At 40.6% G+C, this 25,823-nt stretch overlaps 2 protein-coding genes across 6 annotated transcripts in view; one reads left to right on the top strand and one right to left on the bottom strand.

Annotated features, from left to right (window-relative positions):
- The first annotated feature begins 2,323 nt into the window (after positions 1 to 2,323).
- On the top strand, positions 2,324 to 24,419 carry echdc2 (enoyl CoA hydratase domain containing 2). 4 transcript variants are annotated; one of them, XM_078561095.1, is made up of 10 exons: positions 2,324 to 2,591; positions 6,047 to 6,114; positions 6,919 to 7,006; positions 8,073 to 8,159; positions 10,316 to 10,408; positions 13,338 to 13,394; positions 15,994 to 16,181; positions 17,551 to 17,606; positions 20,481 to 20,528; positions 20,651 to 24,419. In XM_078561095.1, the coding sequence occupies exons 1-10, from the start codon at positions 2,339 to 2,341 to the stop codon at positions 20,805 to 20,807; spliced, it is 1,095 nt and encodes a 364-aa protein (XP_078417221.1). In that variant the 5' UTR covers positions 2,324 to 2,338; the 3' UTR covers positions 20,808 to 24,419. The 4 variants fall into 4 exon arrangements, with proteins under 4 accessions (XP_078417221.1, XP_078417217.1, XP_078417219.1 ...); XM_078561091.1 differs by having other exon boundaries at positions 17,551 to 17,601; XM_078561093.1 differs by having other exon boundaries at positions 2,325 to 2,591; positions 17,551 to 17,593.
- zyg11 (zyg-11 family member, cell cycle regulator) overlaps positions 23,848 to 25,823 on the bottom strand; it is a 61,211-nt gene continuing 59,235 nt past the window's right edge. For both annotated transcript variants that reach the window (XM_078561081.1, XM_078561082.1), the window contains exon 16: positions 23,848 to 24,389. The gene's annotated coding sequence lies outside the window, so the exon portion shown is untranslated. The remainder of the gene's footprint in view (positions 24,390 to 25,823) is intronic.

Consider the following 25,823-nt stretch of genomic DNA (forward strand, 5'->3'; position numbering starts at 1 on the left):
TGTAGCTGTACTGGAACAGCTTGGCTAGGGGCATGGCAAGTCCTGGAGCACAAGTCTTCAGTACTATTGCCAGAATATTGTCAGGGTCCATAGCTTTGCAGTATCCAGTGCCTTCAGCCGTTTCTTGATATCACGTGGAGTGAATCGAATAGGCTGAAGACTGGCATCTATGACGCTGGGGACCTCTGGAGGAGGGTGAGATGGATCATCCACTTGGTACTTATGGCTGAATATTGTAGCAAATGCTTCAGCCTTATCTTCTGCACTGATGTGCTGGGCTCGTACATCATTGAGGATGGGGATGTTTGTGAAGCCTCCTCCTCCTCCAGTGAGTTGTTCAATTGTCCACCACCATTCACGACTGGATGTGGCAGGACTGCAGAGTTTAGATGTGATCCATTGGTTGTGGGATCACTTAGCCTTGTCTATCACTTGCTGCTTATGCTTTTTGGCACGCAAGTAGTCCTGTGTTATAGCTTCACCAGGTTGACACCTTATTTTTAGGTATGCCTGGTGCTGCTCCTGGCATGCCCTCCTGCACTCTTCATTGAACCAGGATTGATTCCCTGGCTTGATGGTAATGATAGAGTGGGGGGTATGCTGAGGCATGAGGTTACAGATTGTGTTCGAGTACAATTCTGCTGCTGCTGATGGCCCACAGCGCCTCATGGATGCCCAGTCTTGAGTTGCTAGATGTTCGAAATCTATCCCATTCAGCACTGTTGTAGTGCCACACAACATGATGGAGGGTATCCTCAATGTGAAGCCAGGATTTCGTCTCCACAAGGATTGTGCGGTGGTCACTCCCACCAATACTGTCATGGACAAATTTATCTGCGGCAGGCAGGTTGGTGAGGATGAGATCAAGTGTGTTTTTCCCTCTTGTTGGTTCCCTCACCACCTGCCGCAGACCCAGTCTAGCAGCTATGTCCTTTAGGACTCGGCCAGCTCAATCAGTAGTGGTGCTACTGAGCCACTCTTGGTAGTGGTCATTCAAGTCCCCCCTCCCAGAGTACATTCTGTGCCCTTGCCATCTTCAGTGCTTCCTCCAAGTGTTGTTCAACATGGAGGAGCACTGACTGATTCATCAGCTGATGGAGGGAGATACGTACTAATCAGCAGGAGGCTTCCTTGTCCATGTTTGACCTGATGCCATGAGACTTCATGGGATCCAGAGTCGATGTTGAGGACTCCCAGGGCAACTCCCTCCCGACTGTATACCGCTGTGCCGCTACCTCTGCTGGGTCTGTCCTGCCAGTGGGATAGGACATAACCAGGGATGGTGATGGTGGTGTCTGGGACATTATCTGTAAGGTATGATTCCATGAGGATGACTATGTCAGGCTATTGCTTGACTAGTCTGTGAGACAGCTCTCCCAATTTTGGCACTAGCCCCCAGATGTTAGTAAGGAGGACTTTGCAGGGTCGACATAACTGTAATTCCTTTGTTGTTTCGAGTGCCTAGGTCGATGCTGGGCGGTCTGTCCGGTTTTATTCCTTTTTTTGTGACTTTGTAGCGGTTTGTTACAACCTAGTGGCTTGCTAGGCCATTTCAGAGGGCATTTAAGAGTCAACCACATTGGAGTCACGTGGTAAGGACAACAGATTTCCTTCCCTAAAGGGCATTAGTGAACCAGATGGGTTTTTACAAAAATGGTTTCATGGTCATCATTACACTTTTAATTCCAGATTTTTATTGAATTCAAATTTAAATTCTTGGTGGGATTCAAACCCAGGTCCCCAGAGCATTACCCTGAGTCTCTGGATCACTAGTCCAGTGACAATACCACTATGTCATCGTCTCTCCCTTAAGAGTTCAACATTAGAGGAGAACAGAGTCAAATGTCTTCAGGAAAAGCGAGGGCAGCGCAAAGCAAATGCCTCCATCCATCCCTCCAACACTGACTTCCTTTGCAATATTTGCATTCGTTATGCAAATCAAGACTTGGCCTAAGGTCACACATAAGACCACACCAACCTAAACTGTAAACTGATACTTTTTTTTTGCTGAGCACTCATCCGTCCCGGTGGGCACAATCCAATGTATTGTTACATGCTCAACTAACTCTAATAAATTTGCCAAATACAATTTCTCTTTCACAAAACCATGTTGGCTTGATTATATTATTATTTTCTAAATGGCTTCTTACTACTTCCTTAATTACGGGTTCCAACATATTCCCAATAATTAGCTGGGCCATCTGGGTCTTGCTTAATTTGAATATTATACCGCCCCCCATCCCAATGTGAACAAGTCTGGACAGGGAGAGGCTGTTTCAGTATCCAATGAAGTCGGTGAGGAGGCGGGATATCCTCTTCACACTGGCCCTCTTAGTGAATGTATAATTTGCACATTTCAGTTCCACGGTTCTTGCAGCAAATGTCAGCAATGGGGAAATTCGGTCCTGTTGGGTTTTTGGTTGTACGCGGCAGAGCCTGTCTTGCTGGGTCTGCTACAGGAACCTATCTGCAGCCGGCGGCGGGCAATGCCCGGGGCAGGGTCACATCCTCGGCTGTCGGCGGAAGGCGATACTCGGAAACCTGCGGCGGTCACGAAATCCAGATACATCATTTACAGGGGGAGAACTCGGGTAAGGGGTTAGTCTCTGGTCTTTTGCTCCTGCCGGTTTTTGTAACTGCACATGACAGTACCGCCTCTAACCATAACCTCCAGGTTGTGGAGTGTGAATGTCATACGTGGTGTATGGAATTTTCCGGCCCTGTTATCGTTTTGGGGGGTGGGATAGGGGTGGGACGGGGGAGGGGAGGGGGACGGTGGACGGGGGGGGGGGGAGGGGGACGGGGATGGGAGGGGGACGGTGGACGGGGGGGGGGGGGAGGGGGACAGGGATGGGAGGGGAGGGGGATGGGGGGGGGCGGTGGGGTGCAATATGATGGGAAAGCCAAAAGTCGGTTTGTGACCATCCGCTCCATCTGCCAATGGCCGGCTCCGTTTACTGTCGCTGCACATTGGGAACTTAATTTCAATATTTTAGGATCTCACTATAAGCCCTGCTTGCTGGAATCACCCCCAACCCCACCTCTGCGCTGCGCTGGATCGTTCGGTCACCACACTGTGACATGCACCTGGCGACCTTGCACTTCACTTGGGGCATTGGAGGTTTGTTTGCCTATCTTGCTTTGGGCAGCACTCGCGGTCAAAATTGCCAGGCTTCATAGGCAGCACCACATACATCACTTTTAGGGGGGGGATCACGGGCAGGTCTCTACCTACCAGACCAGCCATAAGGCGGGGGTGGCTTTTCAACAGCTGCAGGGCTAGGGCTTGCTTGAGGAAGGGGGAGAAGTGGCCTCTGGTAAGGGAAGAGGCTGCAGGACAGGGGCTGTAATGCAGAAGGAGGGTTTCCCAGGGTGGATTTGTGGGGGCACATGTTGATCTGTGCAAGTGGCCTCAAGATGGTGAGGGCTGAGGAGGCAGTCTCCAGAGGAGATGAGGCCAGATGGACATGTGGGGGTATGTGTGAGAGATTGAGTGGTGATGCCCCTTGAGTTGGCAGTGAGTGAAATGTCAATGAACGTGCGATGGCCTTGAGTGTGTTAGTTTAGAGTGATAAGATGGTTGCATTACCCTGGTGAGATCATTCATCCATTTTCTGCACTGGATGGTCGACCACTTGTGTGCAACATTGGTACTGACCACCTCTGCCACCGCCTCCCAAGCTGAAGTGGCGAGACTGATGGGCCTTTTTTTACTAGAGCAAGAGTAGAGTACATCGCGGTGGGCCTCCATGATGTCCAGAAGGCATCCCAGGGATGTGCTACTGATTCATGGGGCTGCACTCTTCTTGGCTTTCAGGGCCATGTCTTCACCGGAGCAGCCCTGGGCTGCTAGCTTAGAGAAGTGTGTGCACAGCTGCAGTTAAAATATGGCGCCCCATGTGAGGAAGCGTTAAGATAACGGCATGGTGGGCAAATCGGAGGCCACCCACCAACAAGATGGCGTGTTTCCTGTGGCTGCATAATTAATGAGGTGAGAATAGGACGATGTGGCATGAAAACCTACTCTTGCGGCCAGCAGGTAATATGACTTTTTTTCCGCATGCTACTGCACTTTGTGCAAATCTGGGACGATTCCGCCCAGTGCTTCTACCTAAATCTGTAATAGCGATGTTTCCCTTTGGTAAATTCATAATTCTGATTTTAAATAAATTTAAAAAAGGGCTTGTATTTATATGATGTTGTTTATGGCTGCGCAAAGCATTTCACAACCAATGAAATACTTTTGAATACAGCCATTGTTGTAATAGCAGCCAATTTATACACAAGATTTAATATCCCATCTGTAAGATAGCACCTCTGACAGTGCAGTACTGCACTGGAGTGTCAGCCTAAATCATAGTCCAGATTTTGCATTAAGAATAACAGCATTCACTGTTATTATGATGTAACTCATGTATGATAAAACACTGAAATTGGGAAGTTGCTGTCCAGTTTGCACTGCACTTCCTCAAGCTTTGCTACACTAGTATCTCGCTGAGAAATGAGGCATTTACATACAAGTAAGGGCATGAATTTGTGGTAATTTTCCACTAGTTACTCACTAAGTACACCAGAAAAAAAATTAGGCTTATTCATTAAAGTGACAGTGAATTCTTAACATCAATATATCTTATTGCCAACCATCCTCTCTGGCAGTTTTCATGCCGTATCGTCCCATTCTCACCTCATTAATTATGCAGCCACAGGAAACACGCCATCTTGTTGGCGGGTGGCCTCCGATTTGCCCACCATGCCGTTATCTCAACGCTTCCTCACATGGGGCGCCATATTTTAACTGCAGCTGTGCACACATTTCTCAAAGCTAGCAGCCCAGGGTTGCTCCGGTGAAGACATGGCCCTGAAAGCCAAGAAGAGTGCAGCCCCATGAATCAGTAGCACCTTCCTGGGATGCCTTCTGGACATCATGGAGGCCCACCGCGATGTACTCTACTCTTGCTCTGGTCACAAAAGGCTCATCAGTCTCGCCACTCCAGCTTGGGAGGCGGTGGCAGAGGTGGTCAGTACCAATGTTGCACACAAGAGGTCGACCATCCAGTGCAGAAAATTAACTTTTATAATAGTCTCATTCCTCCAAGCTTCAATTATTGTTGGAGAGTCAAAAAGGAAATTTATTTTTGTTTTTCCCTCTGTCTCATCAACTTTCTTTCCCTCTCTTTATTTTTCTTTCTATACATGATTTTACATTGAATTTTCACTTCCTTGTTTAGACTCTGCATTTCTCAATGAGGATTGGTTGAAGAGACATGCTATTTACCTCACTCAGGTTCCAAATGCCTTGTAAAGGATGGCGCGCTGTGTTAGACACCCAGTGATCATAAGTTGTTGCTCAAAAGGTCTGTAGGCAGCTGTAAGTGTAATGAACAATGAGCATCAATCGTTCGCTGCTGACCGCAAATTCTTAACTGCTTAAGTCCATAGCAGGCATTGAACATCTCCTGATGTGACAGCAAGTGTGCTGCCATTGACCCATAGCTGATGCTTAAAGGAAAATTTTTCACTAGTAAATTTCCTTGAGGTAATTTTCTTTTGTTTTGATTTGCCCTGAAAATAAACATGAAGATTAACCTAAGCAGCTATAACTGTGTTGTAAACTATAGCGCCACTTGCATTGCATTTTTCCCCCCTGTAGCTGGTATGGACAGTATGGACAGGAAAGGAAGATATTTCCTGCAATTTAAATGTTAAAACCTTTAGATTTTAAGAAAGAAAGTTAGAAAACTTTCTTATTTGAAGTCGAAAGGGTAGAGCTCAGCCAAAGCATCATCTTGTGAAAAGCTTTTAATTTCTCTCACTTATAGAAGATTTAAGTGAGTCATTCCACCACTTTAAACAGCGGAAGCTGGACAAATTTGGATTTTGGAGTGGTCTAAGCGCAGCCCCTAGTGCTGCACTGCTTTAGCTCTGGCTGAATCAGGCAGTGCTGGTGGCTACGCGATCCTTTTTGAGAATTAACAGAAAGCTAAGTGCAACAGCAAAATTGATGCCTGCAATCATGAAGTCAGTTAATTTAAATTTTTTCTTTCAGGGATTGCAGCCGTTTTAATGAGCAGACCTCGTGTAAGAAACTCCCTAGGAAATGTGTTTGTTAAGCAGGTATGTGCAATCCATCACTGTTGTCACTTGGCTTAAAATTGAGTTTGGTTCCAGGAGTATCTAATCTGATTCCACCTGTGACCCAAGTCCTAGCATTTGGTCCTTGGAACACAAACTCAAGTGCTATTTCCACTTAATTATTCTTTGACTTTTGTTGAATTTTATGAGTTGAAGTTTGGTAAAGTCTCATTTTAGCACAGATGCCTCTTTGGGGGATAATCTCTAACTCTGTAAAAGATCTGTTAATATCAGCAACCTGAGATGTATGTAAATGGAACGTGGATTTAAACTGATGTAAATCCAGCAAAATCACAATCAGCATGGCTTTTAATGGGGGAGAAGCTATGATAATTATCACTGTTATCAGACAGGGTGACAGCAAGTCCCAGGAAAATATGGAGCTTCATAATTGATAGCACAAGACACTTGCTGCATATTCTCCTATTTTGTTAGGCTTTTCAATGGTCCCTATAACCTAAAGTGCCAGACAAGACTCCAGGAAAATCTGGAGCAAAGCATGCTGGTATATGTTCACTCAGTTTTATGAAATATATATTTAACAAAGACCTCTGTTAATTTGTATTTCATATTTATGCTTTCTTCTCTCTTTCTCCTTGCTCACTCACTTTTTTCCTTTCCTTTGTCTGTTTCCTCTTAATACCTGTACCGATATCATAATCAATTTTGGTGCAGCCCTTTGACATGAGAGTTTACAGTTCCATTATGAGGACTTTGATTTTTCTCATCTGTGCCCGTATTCACAAGAACTACAAAGAAAAATCGGAACTGATTACTTGTTTCTAGCTTGAAGAAGCCGTTGAAGATTTGCGTCAAGACAAAAGTGTGCGTGTGGTACTGTTTAAGAGTCAGGTCAAAGGAGTTTTCTGTGCAGGTAAGGGATCTACTATCTGAGTAATTTGTAACCAGAGTCCACTGGCTCTGAAGGTAGCATATTCCTGTTGCAGTGATGAGAGGTTCTACTAACTTTATAAGGCCCTGCAGTATTTGGAAAACTGCTTTGTTTTTGGAGTTCTAAACTTTATGGTAGTTACTTAATAGCAAAATTGTGCCTCAGTATTTGATTGTTGAGGAGCTAACTGAACTAGAATCAAGTTGGTGATATGATTAATAAAACCTGGCATAAAAACTTGCAAATATTAATTTGAAATAATATAAATGTATTTCGTTCTGTGTGATATTTTACTTTGCGGTATATAGATCATAACATTATTACCTTAATAAATTACAATTTAGTCTTTTTACATTAACTAATAATTCCAAAGTCTGAAATATGAACATTCTGATCTATACCCTTCACGATTTCTTTCTTTGGTTTCTCACCTATTTCCCCACCGCCTCCTGCCTGTTGCTCCTCTTGAACCAATAAAGGAGTCGTGCAACACTTCCCCAGTGTGACTCCCTTCTTCAAGGTGGGTGGTGAAATTCCTTCCTTGTGTGGGCAGTCATGGATTTGAAGCCACTTTCTGCCTTTCAGGAGCAGTCTAGTAATGGGCCAATACACTCTGTCTATTATTCATTGCCAAAACTACAGTGATATAACATTATATGTAATTGGTTCTTCTGGGTGGTGAAGTGAGATGCCATAAATACTGTTGAAATTTGATTTGGTAACTAATTTCGAATGAGAGTATTGAAAAGCTGCTAACGTTAAAAATTTGTTTAACTTCAAAACATTTTAATGAGCTAATTTTAAATACTGGATCTATTACTGGTGATTTTTATTCTAGCAGTGTTAACTCTTAAGTGACTGTATTGATCATTGCATTGTGTGCACCACAGAAGAGCCATTTGGTTCTTATTTGCAGTGGAAATTATTGCTTACTAAGCTTTATTCTTTGCTTCTTTTGGGCCAGTACCAACAAAAGTTATCTTTGTATTCTTAGTGAAATTGTTTTCCAAATTATTTTCCCTTTTTCTCTCCCCAATTCATTTTCTAGGTGCTGACTTGAAGGAGCGTGCTAAAATGAATAATACAGAGGTTGGCCACTTTGTTCATAAACTGAGAAGTTTAATGAGCAAAATAGGCAAGTGCAAATTAATTAATTTATCTGTATCTCAGTAATGGTATTTTTAAGCAATTTTTTTAAAACAAAGTAGCACTTGCCGTCTGTTTTTAAGCCTGGGGTATTTGTGTGTGTGTGTAATGGACTGTTCAATGCAGTGTAGGGTTTCACCTGACCTACTCTGTGTAATGTACTATGTTTCTAAGTAGCCCAAAGTCATCTCAATTTCAGCAGGAATCTTCATGGTTCGAATATATTGTAATTTGTTGCATATGTACTTCTGTTGACTAAAATAGACCAAATGATAGTGAGAACAAGAACAATAGAAAATAAAATCTATAAAGGGAAGAAAATCTTTTAACTTTTCAAATGTATAATCTTGAAAACATGTAGACTTGGAGCTGTGCTATTGAGAGTCAGCAGTATGGCTGTTTATCTCATTCAAAATCTTGGTCACTGGGTTTGTCGGAAACCATCTAGTGTGAATTAGTCACCAGATCACTTGGTTACTCTTCTTTGAAGGATGTCCCTGTACTATTTGGATATTTAAAGATAATCTAGCAGTTTTCCACTTTATTTTGGTGATAAACCACAAATTGCCTGGTTTATTGAATGATGTGAACTTCTGACTTGGGTTGCGAAGCTAATGCCGTAGCCACTAGACTACCAATAAGATCAACTTCTCCTATCTCCTCTATCGCTGCTAAACATCCATTTTTTAATCATTCTGCAGCACTTTGCCGATTTAAAAAAAAAACAGCATCCAACAGCCTGTTTTATAAAAAAAAATCCATGCCCAATTTTTACTTTCAATTGAGGTTAATGGGTTGGCCAGTTTGATTCAGATGATTTTCCCCAGGTGGCTTAGATTAAAACTAATCCTGGCCACTTCTGGCTCCTTGCAAAGCCTTCTCTGCTGGCGGGCTCAGCATGGGAGTCGGCCAATTTCCCACCCTCCCAGAAACAGCAAGCTACAGTCTGTAGAAAGCCAATGAGGCCCAGGCTTCATGTTGGCATGAACAGGCTGGCAGAGCGGTCACTTCATTGACCCTGCAAATATTTTGCGTCTGTCTGCACAGCACAAGAAACAAGGTACATACATAAAAATAGAGGGTAACCTAAGTGCTAAAATAAGTGAGGAAATTAAGATAATTTCATATCAGCAGAGAAATTTAAGAGACTAAAGTCCAACAAATCCCCAGACCTGATGGCCTACAACCTAGTATTCTAAAAGAGATGGCTGCAGAGGTGGTGGATGCACTGGCTATGATGTCCCAAAATTCCCTATAATCTGGAATGGTCCCAGCAGATTGGAAATTAGCAAATGCAACACCGCTATTTAAGAAAGGAAGGAGAGAGAAAACGGGGGACTACAGGCCAGTTGGCCTAAGATCAGTTGTCGGAAAGCGTTGGAATCTATTATTAAGGAAGTCTTAACATGCACTTAGAAAATCATAATATGGCCATACAGAATCAACAGTTTTAGGAAATGAAAATCATGTTTGACAAATTTCAGTTATTTTGAGGATGTAACTCATAGGGTAGATAAAGGGGAACCAGTAGGTGTAACATAGCCTGATTTCCAAAAGGCATTTAGTAAGGTACCAAACAGAAGTTTAATAGGCAAGATAAGGGCTCATGGAGTTGGGGTAATATATTAGCATGGATAGAGGATTGGTTAGCAGACGGGAAGCAAAATGTAGGTTTAAACAGGGCATTTTCAAGTTGACAGGCTATGACTAGTGGAGTGCCGCAAGGACCAGTGCTGGGAAGAGTAATGTATCTAAGTTTGTTCGACAGTAGTTTCCACCAAGCTTTGTAAGTTATGAGTACAGAGAGGCTGCAAAGAGAAATAGGTTAAGTGAGTGGGCAAAAAGATGGCAGATGGAGTATAATGTGGGGAAGTGTGAGGTTATTCACTTTGATAGTAAGAATAGAAAAGCAGAATATTTTTTAAAAGGTATGAAACTTGTAAGTTTTGGTCATCTGGTTAGCTATAGTTACCAAGCCACATCAGTGACACAATAGATGGGCAAGCGATTCTTGGCCATTGAGATTGCTAAAAACTAGTTTGAAGGGCTATCTGTGATGGCTTAGCTATTGCGATTGTTTTTGATATTGTACACATTTTTAAAATGTTTTCTCAAGTCTTAAAGGTGTGTGTTTTTTTTTTAAAGCATTCCTGCCTATGCCCACCATTGCTGCAATAGATGGGTATGCTCTTGGTGGTGGTCTGGAGCTAGCATTGGCATGTGATCTTCGTGTTGCAGGTAGGGTCAAATTGTGTCATATATGCCTATCTAATATCTTACCTAGACTGAGATCTCACAAGTAGAAATATAGAGCTTCATATATAGTTAAGAATAACTTAAAGGCTGCTCTACAAAAATTGAGTTTTGATGAGATGACTGGTAGGTTTGAGCCATTACTTCAGTCCTGTAACCTATCTGGGTTATGAGTTTTTTGTAAGTTCTTAATAAACCTTTCACAGCAGTGTCTCAATTCTTCTTGTCCCCAACTTTCTCATTGAAAATGAGGCAAAGGCTGAAAATGGCCATCTTTAACAGTGTTCCATGGCTACATTATTTAATATAACATGCAGATAACATAGAGCTAGATGGATCCTAGTATTCGTTCATTAGCCATAAAGATCTTTAGAATGGAACATTGCAGCTGTAAACTTGAAAATGACCTGTGCAATAACGTGAGTGTCACTGGAAAAAAAAAATGACACGTTGAAGCTTTTTGTTTTGCACTGATCAGGACATTTGCAAGAAAACCAAATGTAAAAGGAACAACAATTTATGCTTCATGAGAAGATAGTAATGTTTGGTTGGTAAGTGGACTCTTATTGGTAGAGGCGTTGCCATTGAGAATGCACCTGTTAACTGCCAAGCTTTGTTTAAATTCAAAACAGGCAGATTGACTCTGATTGGTCAAGGCATTGCCTGGGGAATGAACCAGAGAGTGGCTGTCGCCTGTTTTGTTGTTGAAACAGGTGCAATGTTCTTTCTGTCTGTAAAGAACAGGGCCCTGTGTATTAATAAATGTAGCTTCTAGCACCTGTAAGTGTGCCACACTGTTAGACCGACTGACAATCCTAAATTGGTTGTCAGCGTAATTCTTAGCAGACTCGGGATTATTTAGCCATGTTGTCCTATTGCAGAATCACATCCAATGTTGGACACTGTGGCTGGGATTTTCCGGTCCTGCCCATGGTGGAAATCGCAGGTGGGACTGGAAAATCCTGGCCTATGTTTAGAGTTTTGCAAGCATAGGCTGGTTGGGTATGGTCAGTACCCTGTCTGTTGTGAACAGCCAAAGGGACATGCTGTTTGTTTGATCCACCAGTCTTTGGGTCATACAGCCTACATACCTGGCATCACACTGACACTGAAATTCATATATCACGTTACTCATTTGTGTGATAGGCAGAATGTCTTTTTGGCTTGACAACAGCATCCTGCTAGTGGCGAACACCACTTGTGTTGCTACTGCATAGTAGCAGTGTGAAACTGCCAGCTTCACCAGTTGCTCAAATTTTTGAGATACCTTGCTCTTTCAGGGCAATTTGAGGAAGACTGCACACTTTTCAGGACCGAAAGTGATGGCCTTAGGCCCATTCATGAGTTTGCGCAGGAAGGCTTTTGATGCCGTCCTATTTCATCATCAAGCTTGCACGGTGAACAAATGGCTTAGGACTTATTTACGAGGTTGCCAATAAGGCCAATCTTACAGCACGTGGAACTGTAGGAATCCCAACGTGTATATTGACACATGAAGGTAGGCTTGTGGTAGACGGTAATAGAGAACCCCCTGGCAGATTTCTCTACTAGCATGTCAGGGAAAGGGAGCTCATTTACTCCATTTCAAAGGTGAATCTGAGCACAGATGGAGCCCCAATTATTTACTAGTAAGTTATTTGCTATAGCTTAGTAAACAGCAGCCAAGATGGATTCAGAGAAAGATCTGTCTGATCACAACTTCTTGGAGAAAGTGAGAACTGAAGTGGATTCTGTAAAACCCTATGACATGTTGTAGCTAGAATTCCAGGAAACATTTGAAATGTTCCACATAAAAGACTTAGTTGAACCTCAAAGCAGTGGAAATTCAGGGCAAGTCTTGGATAAGGGCAAACAATTAGTTTAAAGGTAGAAAACAATAGGTATTCAGTGGGGTAGGGGAATATTCAGTGGGTGCCCCAGGACTCAGTATTGGAACTACTTTGGTTCTAATTTACATCATTGACTTTTAACTCTGAAATATAATTACGATTAGTCAAATTTGTGGTGAGGCAGAAGACTTGGAGAAGGCAACTTAGAAATTACAAATGAACCTGGATAAAATACTTAAAAGTAGACAGAACAATGGCAGAAGGAATTGAATATGGGCAAATGAAAAGTCTTGCTCATAGGAAAGGCAATGGACAACAAGTACTCTATGAATGATGTTGAACTAGCTAAGGATGACATTGTGAGACCTAAGAGTCCTCGTAGACTTCATTTTCAATACATCCAGCCAATGCAAAGTATCAGTCATCAAAGCTGATAGCATGTTGAACTATATAGCTAAAACGAATACAAATTTGAGGAAGCTGTGATCAAACTGTACAGTGTTCTGCTCAGATCACACCATGAATATTGTGGCCAGTTCTGGTCACCAGGGAAAGGGGGAGATATTCAAGTATTTGAGGCAATGCAGAGAAGAGCCACAAGGCTGATTTATGAGGAAACACTGCAAAGACTTCAGCTTTTCAGCATTGAAAATGTGTTTCCTATTTGATCTTAGAGTTATGTAAGATTGTAAATTGTGTGGAAACATAAATCCAGAAAAATAGTTTTGATTAACTTGAGTAGAAGAGGCCAAAGGCTCAATTAGTAAAGGCAAATCTAGGTTTCCTTGTGAATTATTTTCCATGTGCTCTTTCTCACTCTCTCTCGCCCTTTGTCGTGCATATGCTTTCCCTCAGTTTTCTTCCCCCCACTTCCCCCTGGGCTTGCTTTCTCTTTTTGCTGTTGGACAAAAAGTAAAATAACTGCATTGCATTTCATCAAATTTCATTGCTCCAGTATTGCAGTTATGAAGCTGCCTCTTATTGTCCACTAGCACATTGTGATGTTAACTAGCTCATGTCTGTTAACATTTAGTTGGCGTGATCCAGAGCAGTTGGTTTATTGCCACTTGTTTCTTTAACTTTAGCATCTTCTGCCAAAATGGGTCTTATTGAAGTTACCAGAGGCCTTCTTCCAGGTGCTGGTGAGTTACTTTTTGCACTATATAAAAGAAAGGCTTGTGATGGAGTGGATAGTGTTTGAAAACTGGGAGTATTTTTGCATTTCCAATAACAATAAAAGCAGTGACTAAACTTCCACTCCATTGGTTACACTTGGTAAAAGCAGACCTTGCAATTGCCTGCAACCTACAAGATAGGTTTTTCACATTTTATTTACCTGAATGTGAATGCCAGCAGCAGGCTGATCTTGGTTGACTATTAGATGGATGGTGCCACATCGGGTCCAACATTGACAGTTCCTCGGGATTCACGATTCAGGTGCAGAGCGTGCCCACCTCCCCCACCACCACATGCCCAAACATTGGGACAACCAAATTTCTAGGTCCATGATTATCACTTGCACCTATAGCTAATTAGAAATCCCTACAGCAGCAAAGCACAAATACAGTAAGACTCATGTCACTACCCAATTTACACTAGAGGGAGGCTATAGCAATACTCTGCCTTTTGAACTACATGGGGAGGGTGGGGTAAGGATAGTGTTGCTGTACAGTCCAGACAAGGTCTTCAGAATCTTCTCTGATGAACGATTCTGCCATCAAATGCAGAAGGAGATGGCAACAGGATGTGGTGGCCTACAAGATTGCAGATCAAAAAGGGAGCTGCTCTGAAGACAGGGAGATTGGTGTACTACATTGTGGTTGAAAATCACTTACCATAATTCCTACAAATGAGACAGTGGCTGGAGAGGGGGATGGAATTGGTAGGGAGGGTATGGATTTTGTACAGATGATTCCTTCTCGTGTGTTTAGATGATGTCACTGAATGCCAGCATGAGTAAGAGGAAGGGACGAAGGCTATAATGTTAGGTGACTCCAAAGATGATGGTGTGGGGATGGGAAGGGAAGTTATGCAAGACATGCTCTAGCCAAGATTGAATAGATAAGAGTGGAACTAAGCAAAGACAACCCTCCCCAGCTGAAGAGAGGAGAGGCTTTGGAGGAGTATGATGTGATCGGCTATATCAAATGCTGCGGCGTTGTCGACAACTACAGACAGGAATAGTGCAAATGGTCAGTCACAGAGGATGTCATCAGTGACGGATTAGGGCCATATCAGAGCTGTGTTGGGAAGGAATCCTAACTTATAATAGACATGGAGTTGTGGGAAAGATGGGCATGAATTTGGAAGATGACAACATTTACAAGGACTTTGGAACGGGGAATTGAAAATGGGGTGATTGTTTACAAGGACAGAGTAAAGAGTGGGTTTTGTGAGGATAAAAATACTGCATGAGAAAAGGATGCTGATTGGCAGGCAAATTGACTCTGGTTGAGAATTGCCATGGAGAATGCACCAGGGAACTATTGTCCTCCATGCTTTTGTTTAATTCAGAAAAGGCACAATGCCTGGACATAGTCCTTTTGCTTGCAAAGGGCAGGTCCTTACATATGAAAATAAGTAGTTTCTAGCAAGCATAAGTGGGCCACATTGCAAGCCTGACTGGTGGTCTTAAATTGCTCGTTAGTGTAGGTCTTGCCATAATCTTGAATGTTCAGCAAGTGCTGTCCAATTGTGGAATCACATCTAACTTTACACATTATATTCTGAGTTTTGTGAGGACAGGCTGGTTGAGTACGATCAGCACACTGCTTATTGCGAACAGCTGAAGTGATGTGCTCTTTGATACAGTCCATCAGTGCGTACAAATGAGTAATGTGATATATGGATTTTGGTGCTATTGTAATGCCAGGTATGTAGGCCGTATGTCCCAACGACTGGAGGATCACATCAAACTGCATGCCTTTTTTGCCTGTTCGCAATGCTTTGTATGTATTATAATATAGATTACTGGGAGATTTCTCCTGTAGTTTTTTCACATTAAATAATCAGATATGCTCTTTATTATCACAGTCTTGTTTTTGAGTTAGGTGAGTTTCTCTTTCTCCCTCCCTCATTTTGAGTACTGTTTGTCTCCACCATAGCTGGATGCTCTCTCCTTTTAGGAAGTTGCACATCCTGTTTAGTTGTCTTTGGTCTACTGCTTTTGCATTTGGCTTCCTTCCGGTTCCTTTTTTCTGCCTGTCCCCTGCTTTCCACTATGCACCCATAGTTCTTTACACCTGGGAGTGATAACTTAAATTCCCTGCAGTGAATTGACCGGGCAGGCAGGTTGGGGGGCGGGGGGAGATAATGAAATAGGTTTAAATAAAACACTGTAGCACCAATTATAGAAATAGTTGTTGGAGAGAGAGGTCTGATGAACAGTTACAGACCTGAAATGTTAACTTTTCTCTCTGTACATGCTGCCTGTTCTGCTAAGTATTTCCACCATTTTGTTTTCCATTTTAGAAGCACAGTAGTGTTGACAGATTGAGAAGTATAATGGTATATTAAAAATACCTGATATTACACCAAGGCATGACAGATTTGTGGTGCAGAATACAAATACATGCTAGACATAAGTTTTATGAATCTATCCAACTATATAATGAGTTACATATTGCCACAAGCTTCAGCCAGGTGAAAAGACTGGAATTGTAAATATTAAATGAAATTTGTGTGACCAAATAGCTGATCTATGCTGTGATAGTTAATCAAAACTTTATTTCTGTTCTCAAGGTGGTAGCCAACGATTGCCTCGAGTTGTGGGAATTGGCATGGCAAAGGAACTTATTTTTACTGGTCGACAGATAGATGGTGAACAAGCAATGTCCATAGGTCTAGTGAATAATGCTGTGACCCAAAACAATTTGGGGGATGCGGCTTATCAAAAGGCACTAGCTCTGGCCAAAGAGATACTTCCGCAGGTTTGTAATAAACTGTGTTAATAAATTCAGTTAAGACCGTGACAGTTTTTTTCTGTGGTGTAAACACCCGTAGCAAACTTAACAGTGGATAGGTAAGTGTAAGGTAAGTATGTCCTATCATCTTGCAGCAAGGAAGCATGGTCATTCGACAGCTGCTTCAGCTGAAGGCAGTCCTATCTAATAGATAATCTACATTTGTGTTACCCACCTAAATCTATAATGGTGTTAATGCAGGGTGAGAATTGTTGGTAATCATTATAAAACCCTATTTTACATCAAAACTGACTTTTTTGAGTGGAATGAAGCCACAGAATAAGGTTTAAAAAGACTCCAGTGATCTAAACAGGTCTTAAAATGGCTGAACATCTACATAACTACATCTTGCTATTTATAAAACTATCAGAACAGATTCAGGCTGTCTGGTCATAGCCCACTAAAAATAACAAGCTTAAATGAATGTGAATTGCCACCTTCTGAACTATTGAAAAGACATTTGGATTATATTGAGTTATACAGATGCTGTTAGACCTGCTGAGTTTTTCCAGGTATTTTTGTTTTCCTTTTGGACTAAGGTGGGTGAGGACCGAGCCATTAAACTCAATCACGTTGGATAATGGACCCTGGCTGAAAAGAGGGCTCCACCGACCATTTTAAACAATGGACCTGGAATGAACTTATGACAATCAAGGACGGTTGTGTGAAAGCAAGCTAGCTTTATGTGTAGAGAGAGTGATTTCCAGGATCAGGAACCAGAAAGACCTGGAGCGGGTAACAGCAAGAAGAGAACTTGTAGTGTCCCTCTCGCTCACGCTCCAGCCATTCTGCAAGCATGTATCCTGCCTGTATTTTGACCAAACGCTGTGAGCAGCAGCATCAACATAAGGCAAACAGCTGTTGACTCCAGAGTAAAAGATGGATTGTCCGTTAACATTTTAACTAGCTCGATGCAGAATTCTGAAAAATCCATGAACTTAACCATGAAACCATCCAAGTCATCAGTCCACAGGATTTGTCTATAAAAGTGACTTTCTTTTTGGACACTCAAACAATTTAGCTACCCATCACCCTCACTCCTTGTAACTTGCGTGTGTGTATGTATATGAGAGACTCTTTTGGATGCACATGAATGTGATTGTAGCATTTTTTTTTTATATATAGATCAAGTTTAAGTACAATAAATATTATTTTCTCTCAAAACATTGAATTGGAACGCAAATTCTTGAATTAAAAAAAAACACCTTTTGCGGTCAACCGAGGTGAAAAGAGAGGCTGCCATTTTACCATTCATTTGGCCGTAACATAAATCATTGATTTTTGACTGTAAATATCTGAATATTGTCTTACTGATTATTTTTGATTAATCTTAAAGGGTCCAGTAGCTGTGAGGATGGCAAAGCAGGCAATGAACAAAGGCATTGAGGTAATGTACTAGATGTATAGTTTTTCCCTAATCTTTAAAATTGTGTGTGTGAAACAAAGTTCCTGAACTGGTTCACTGGATAAATGCACTATCTAGTGCAGTGCAAAGACATGGGAAACAAGGTCCCGAGTTTGATCCCTGGTGCATACAGTTAGCTGACCTCAGTTGGTGTAGCAGTGGGGGTTTTAGGTTGAGGACAAACTTAAAAGAATTATTAGCCTGGTCTCTGCTCCTGCTGCAAAGTGCTAAGTACAAGATTAGGCCTAGCTGCAAAGTCAGAACTATTACTGACCCTTCTAATCTAAACATCAAATGCTCTTTTGCCATACTCTTCTTTCCTCAAGGCACTGGAAGAGGAGGAGAAGGTATCATTTTTTAAAAAAAAACAAAGCACATGGTTTTCTTGGAACAGCTATATAAAACTGCTTTTTCCTGTTGTGACAGGCCAGCTAATTTGCACAATGCTTCACTGACGGACCAACTATTTCTGACATTCATGATGCACTCTTTTTAAGTTGTCTTTTAGAGAAAAAGTGAAGAAATTATATGCAAATGCATGAATATATGGATTAAGCCTAATAAAAGAACAAACCAAAATAATAACAAAACTACTGCGGATGCTGGAAATCCAAAACAAAAACAGAATTACCTGGAAAAACTCAGCAGGTCTGGCAGCATCAGCGGAGAAGAAAAGAGTTGACGTAACAGAGTTCTGCTGAAGGGTCATGAGGACTCGAAACGTCAACTCTTTTCTTCTCCGCTGATGCTGCCAGACCTGCTGAGTTTTTCCAGGTAATTCTGTTTTTGTTTTTGAAAAGAACAAACCAAGCTGGCATAAACCATCCATTTGAGCAACTTTATTGATCTTAACCTCTAGAACCACCTTCCCGACAAAAATGGCTGCACTTAGCAATTCTGGCCTATTTAAGGTTTGTCTCACGTAGGCTAAGGTTATGAATGGCTACAGGGATTAGGATAAAGGTGATAGAAACTATCGCCTGATTATTAACTTGCCACTTTTGGAAAAAGAGGCAAATAGATCTCTTATATAATGCCTTTCACATTCAAAACATTTCAACAAATAAAATTGAGTTTTTCCACAAACATGGCAGTCACTTTGTGCACAGAAGGGTCCTGCAAACAGCAAATGAGGTAAGCCACCAATTAATCTGTATTGGTGATGGTACTTGAGGGCACTTCAAAATCTTCCTACCTTTGACTAGTACCGTGGATATTTTATTTCTACCCAAACAGGCAGACTAGGTCTGTTCTTGCCTGTTCTAAAAATATAGCAGCTCAGCCAATTCAGCATTCTTTTAGTACTGCACAGAAGTTATCAGCCTGTTAAGTGTTCAAATTCAGGAGTAGAGCTTGAAACTGCGGCCATTTGCTAATCACTGGCACTAAACTCAATGTATGGAGTTGATCCCAATTGTTTCACCATCTTGATCTTTTAGTTTTGAAGAGGATCAAGTTGTATTTGTGTTTTCCTTGCTCATATTTCTTCTCAACAACTGCTAATAGCTCCAATGCTGGGAGCTATTCTCCATCAATGAGCCCTGATAAGTCTGCCATTATTTAATTGACAGGTAGACTAGCCAAACCCACTTGTGTCCTTACTGGAAATCTGAAATGTTTTTCTTTTGTATCTGTAGAAAGAACAAAAAATGCCAGTAAAACTCAGCAGGTCAGGCAGCATCCATAGAGAGAAACAGAGTTAAATGTTTCAGATTGATGACCTTTCTTCAGAAGTGTTCCAGTGCAAGGTCATCAACCTGAAACGTTAACTCTGTTTCTTGGCACAGGTGCTACCTGACCTAAGTTTTTCCAGCATTTTTTTTGTTCCATTCGTGTTCTTGCCTGGCATCTAAACTCTAATTGCTTTCAACCACTGCTTGGAAAATGCAGTGACAATCCTAGTTGTCATTTCCCTTCCCCCAGGGTGTTGAGGCCAATTGTAGCATATCTACTGTCCTAGCTCAGATCATGTAACTTGGCACTGATGAGGGATTGAACCTGGAGTTATTCTTGCTCCATATAAAATGGCTACTTGCTGGATAAAGTTGAAGTAGCTAGCTTGTTGTATTTTTAAATTTGTGCGAAACTGTCTTGGTAGAGAGATGAGCACAATTGAATTCTAACATTGAATTTTTTAAAAAATTGCTTTCAAAATGATCATGATTCCAATGCAAACTGTACAGAATACATAGTAAAATCAGAAAATGCTAGAGAAACTCAGCAGGTCTGACAGCATCTGTGGAGAGAGAAACAGAATTAACATTGAGTCCGTATAACTCTCCTTAAGAAAACGAAGTAACCTCTCCAGTACTGGACTCAAAGGTCACCATTTTAAAAATAACAGTAAGTACTTAAATTTACTTGGATCCACTTTGTCTTGCAAAAAGTCAAATTTACAACTGATAATCAAAAATGTTTATAAGAGTCATAACCGCTAGATGAGATAGTGGAGCCAGAGCTTTGGAAAGTTCAGAATGCAATTGGCTGTAAGAGATAAGTCAAATAAGTTGACGTACCACAGAGTCAAGCTTGATGGGTCAAATGTACTTTCCTCAACAAATTTAAAATCCTTCAGTCAGAATAATAAATAAAAGTCAAAGGAGGTTCCTCGACTAAATGATCATGCCAGCATTTAGCTGAAACCCCAGAGTAAAATCAGTGAAACCATAACACCTATAAAAAAAGAAACATGCATTTCCTAACGGTAAGGGTTATCATTTTGAAATGAATATTTCTCATGTTAATTGTTTAAAAGTACAGATTCAAATTGTGAATGTTAATTACATCTACAGTATTGTCCAATTAAAGCAATATTGGACTTCCAGTTGTACTTATTATATGCTCTTTCCAATTCTCTGCAGGTGGATATTTCATCTGGAATGGCAATTGAAGAAATGTGTTATGCTCAGGTATGAAGTGTACTTGCTGCTTTTTTTTTTAAACAAACCTCAGGCAATTATGTTTTAGTCTATAAGATGGTTTTTAAAAATTGAAAAATATTTTAAGATAGTTATACCTTTTGCCAATTCAGGTCATTCCTACAAAAGACCGGTTGGAGGGGATGGCAGCATTTAAAGAAAAACGACTACCACATTTCACTGGAGAATAAAATGAAACAAGTCTCAGATCTACAAGATGATTATACCTTCTATGTTCCAGTTACAATAATAGGGCTGCTTAAGTACTGAACTTTTACATGAACTTTGACAGACTACCTTTATGGAGATTACTGAATTTTTCACCTGGTTTCAGCATCAATTAGTGCAATATACAGTCCAAATTGCATCCAGGATAATGTTTTCACTGCATGCAGTGAAAACAAGGAATTATTGCACAATTTAATTCTGTTAGTGATTTGATGCAAGTAGTCCCAGTGATGAGTACATCAGAAGGTAGAAATCCTGAATATATGCTGCACCAGTTAGCTTTCAGTAGTACTTCTGGACAACTGATTTTTTGCTGGGTTGATCAATATTACTTTTTATTTTGTTCCACTCATTCTCCTGTCTACCCAAAACAACTTCTGTTTACTCATTTGAGACTATGCAATGTTATAAGCTATCCTCAGTGTTTTACAGCACAGTTTTAGTATTAATTATTTCTAATCTTTTTAGATATGGAAATTAATTACATTACAACCAAGGTAATTATCTTTCAACAAAACTGCCGCTAGTCTGATCACAACAATACTACACAAAGTGAGTCGTGGCTTTGGAAAGAGGACTTTGATAACGTGAAACAATTGATTCCTACTAATGATGACAGTATTGATTTCTACTGTCTCCTATATGGTTAACGTTTGCATGAAAATACAAGCAATGTTATTAAAAAGCTATGGTTTGACATTTAAAGCTGTCTGTTCAATTAAACCACATTTTAAATTTGATAATGAAACTATCACATCTTTTAATAATTGGATGTCGGTAAGCAGAACTGTACTGTTGTAATTTCTACATAGAACACTGCTGCATGTACAAGCTGAGTCCCTCCACTTGTAGTGTACTGGTATGTCCACTAACTAGTAAAATGCACTACTAGTGCTTACGTGGTAATAGTGTACAAAGGTTGTAGGATAGGGCTTCAGAACAGCTGGTTTGATCCCCAATTTGTGCTGAGTAAGCTGATCGTAGTCTAGTAATTCCTGCTGTAGGTGTAGCATGTTCAGATGTTGTGTGGACATTGACTTTAGCAGAACAGCCAAATTCCACCCAACGGACTTTTGAATGACTTGCTGCATTTTATGGCCCCACTCCCGCTGCAACGGGACCATAAAATTCTGCCCTGTGATTTGATCAATTCTCATGATTAATAAACTGCCAACATTTCAGTGGCTGAGGTTCATACTTGAACAGCAAGGCACAGGAAATTGGTAAAATAATGCACCAATATCAGAAGAAAATTGGTGAGGAAAGAGGAACAGTTTCTGTATAGTTACAGAATTTTACAGACAGTTGTCCTTTTTAAATTTCACCAGTTATGCTAGTTGAAAAGCAACATATTTATATCACACTTCTAATGTTGAAAAATGTCAAGGCACTCAAAATTGAAAATGGCCATTTGATGCAAAATGGCTATAAGAAAAGGAGTCTAAAACCATAGCCAACATGGTGAATTTTAAGAAATATCTTAGTTTAGCAAGGAAATGCCAACATATGGAGCCTATTGGTTGAAGGCCAAGGTTAGAGGTGGAATCCTGGAGATGGTCATACAGCAAAGAGCAAAACCATAGAGATGTTCAACCTCCATAAAAAAGAATTTTAAAATTTGACCCGTTGAAGATTAGGTGTCAACGAAGACAGGAGTGATATTTTGCTTGCCTACATGTGCAATAGGATCTAGGCAACAGAGGCTTGGCTAAGCTTAAGTTTATTAAAACAGTTGAATCTAGACATAAAACATGCAGATGGGGAGAGATGGAATAGCTGGCCCTGTGATAAAGGTAAGGGGACAGAAGTTCAGTTCAGTGTTGAATGGGACATTTTTTTTTAGTCTGAATCATAGACTGCCTAGAAGTAGGATGCAGTCAGTGTCAAGGGCATGGAGTTTGTGGTCAGGGCTGAAGATGGCTTCAGTCTTACCATTGTTCAGCTGGAGCTTAATGCAGCTCTTTCTGAATGTTGGACAGGCAGACTAATAGAACATGCAGGAGGGGTCAAGATAGCTGTAGCATTGCCCATGTCTGCAGATAAGAGAGCCCAGGGACAGCAGGTGGGTGGGGGAAAGCACTGCTGGAGATGCTCTAGCTATAAAGAACAGAACAAATTGAGTGCTGTCATATCATGCTGAGTAACAGAGTGGCAGTGTTGAAAGAAGAATGGCATGGTCAACCATATTAAGGATTGTAGTGCTAGAAAAAGAATAATGAACCACCGTCAGGGAATATTGTTTAAGACTTTTATCAAGTCTGTTTACATGAGGGATGCAAAGCTGATTGAAAGGATTCAAAAAGGGAACTGCAGAAAGATAAGCACAGCTAGGGAGGTGAAAATGCCCTCAAGAACTTGAAAGGAAATATTTTCTGCCTGAAACTTCCATGTGTGAAGGGAGGTGAAGGAATAGTTAAGGTCGACTTATTTATTTTTTGACTGAAGGGGTAAGAGTTTGTATTTTGAAGAGTAGGATAATTGTTGAAGTTTTGAAAGGCCTGAGGAGAGGTTACTATTTACACATTCAGCAAATGTGGAAGCTAGGAAGGAAATTTGGATGATCAGCAGTTGAATGGATCTGACTCCCCCCTCCTGAATACCTGCTCAAGAAAAGAATTGCGATTAGCTTGAACATTCTTCTGGTCTCTCAGTTTTTAAAAATATTTTTGTATAAATGGTGAATATACATGACCTAGTGGGGGAGCTGGATGTGAGAAACTGACTCCAGCAGGATACTGGTGAAAAAATGTGAAATCTAGCTTCTTCAGTGATCCGGTGGTTTCAACAGAGTCCTGGTCATCAGTTCAGCAGGCTTATAACTGAAGATCTGAAAGGAGTAACTGGAAACTTTCACTTAGCCTTGGCCTGTTTTACAAACTGCATATCAGAGGCAAATCCACCAAGAGTCACCCATAATAAATGAACACATCAGCTGAACCAGAAAAACAGCTGGGCTCAATGGAGTTCAAGTCAGGTTATGTGCATTCACTGGCTTAAGTGAGGGACAGGAAAATCTGTCCCTATAACACCAAATCAGTTCCCCAAAGCCAATTAGAATTTACAGAAAGTAGAATACAAAGTCAAATCATAATTATTTTAATAGAATGGTTTTAAAATGAGGTATTGATGGCAAGAGTCCCTCCGAGCAAAAAAATCATAAAACCAATGATACTTTTTTAAACATTTACCTGTACAAGCAAAATGAATGACAAAAACAAGCATTAATACAAAGTAGTTTGGCAATTTCAAATGCCAGTTTCCCCTGAAGGAGTCATCAGCATTTTGTACAAGACTTAAGGATCAAACATGTTTAAGCTAATAATAGTTCAGCTTTTCCACACACCAACTCATTCTTTATAAAGTAGGTATGAGTGACATCCAGATTAAGTAAACATTTCATAAGCAGTATTTATTCAAGCATAAGCTGCTTCTGATAGAACAAAACATCTGCAAAGACAATACCACAAACCACACCAACACTCCACTGTGATATATTCTTCCTGCACCTAGCTTATAGAAATGTTTAATAGCATACACAGTTTCAATCAAGGAAATTCTCTTCATAGTCTTCAGAAATAAAAGGTTATGTGTTGCACATTTCTCTGTAAATGAAACAGCGTCCACCTGTTTGAAAATAAATGTATATTAATTTGAGACTTGTTACTGTTTCACTATAGTATTCACTTCTAATTTTGCACATCTCTTCTAATATTGCACAGAGTTTGAAGAATACGTGAGAGTCACTATTAGGGTGTTTTTTTTTAAACTGTCCATCAGTCAGTCAGTCATTCTTCCCAGTGCTGGCTGCTATTTACAATCATTGCTGACTAATTTTGCAAAGTTTTCATCACTAGAAAGCTGTAAGACTCAGTTCTGACTCCAATTGAAATTTCACCTCAACAGGTAAAATAGATTTCATTTGCCAACGCTATAGTGAACTCCATTCATTAAGTCACAAATAGCAAGGAGATCTACTCTATAATCCTGTCCAAAATGAATAGAGTTGAACTCTAATCAAGTCACACCTTTAACATTACAAGTGCAGTATTCAGCTGGAACTCTGCAAGAACCCAACAGAAAGCTGCAGTGTCAGTAGTACAGTATCCAGGACCTAGCAAGTGCCAAACCAATAAAAAGAATTTGAACACAAAAATTACAAAGGGTGTACCTTCGACAATACCTGATTAATAAGCACTATACACACCTGTCTGGTCCAACTCAACATTAAAACACAGGTAACAAACATTTAGCACGGTAAACATACAGATTCCACTTACAATATTCATCTATGGGAAGCAGCATTACTCTTTTTAGGGCACTGAGTAATTAGAGGGGAAAGAATGCTTTCAAAAAAAGAGAAAAGTCTTTAAAATAATGCTAGATAAAAGGTTTTAGAATATGTTTACTATAAGTGAATGTTTTGAAGGGTGTTCCAAGAAGAACCTAAAACATGCCTCCACTTGAGGACCACACTTAAATACACCAGACATGAAGGAGAAATGGAAAACTAAGTTGTTAAACTTTTTATGTAGAAGGATTTCAAGAATTTATAACAAGATAAGATGATGGATTTTAGTATGGGACTATAAAATAAATTTCAGTGTTTAAATGGAAGCCAAATGAGAAAAATAAGGAAAGTAGAAATGGAAAGGTGAAGAAATATACCTAGGAGTTTACATGTATAATTCCCTGAAAGTCTGAGTGCAAATAAATAAAGCTATAAGTTTAAGGGTCAACAGCACCTTATAAATAGGGGCACAGAGCTTGAGTTAAGGGACAGATTTTGACTGACGGTTTGGGGCACTACATTATAGAATGGATATTAAAGCCAAAGAGAACATAAAATAATAATCCTTCATCTATTCAAAAAGCAGAATACTCAAGATGCTGGAAATCTGAACTAAAACAGGAAATACTTGAAATACAAAGGAGATTATGGCAGCATCTGTGGAGAGAAACAGGATTAATGTTTCAGGTTTGGCTTTTCATCAGAATTGGGAAAAGTTAGAGATGTAATAAGTTTTGAGCAAAGGGTGGGTGGGACAAGGAAGGTCTGCA

The sequence above is a fragment of the Cetorhinus maximus genome, chromosome 17, assembly GCF_964194155.1.
Source record: "Cetorhinus maximus chromosome 17, sCetMax3.hap1.1, whole genome shotgun sequence".
NCBI classification, from domain to species: domain Eukaryota; kingdom Metazoa; phylum Chordata; class Chondrichthyes; order Lamniformes; family Cetorhinidae; genus Cetorhinus; species Cetorhinus maximus.

Excerpts from the sequence above, each read along its gene's own strand:
- echdc2 (XM_078561095.1), top strand. The coding sequence starts at position 2,339 with ATGTATAATTTGCACATTTCAGTTCCACGGTTCTTGCAGCAAATGTCA. Across the intron at positions 7,007-8,072 it reads CAAAGGAGTTTTCTGTGCAG|GTGCTGACTTGAAGGAGCGT; the intron begins GTAAGGGATCTA and ends TTCATTTTCTAG. Across the intron at positions 10,409-13,337 it reads ATGTGATCTTCGTGTTGCAG|CATCTTCTGCCAAAATGGGT; the intron begins GTAGGGTCAAAT and ends CTTTAACTTTAG.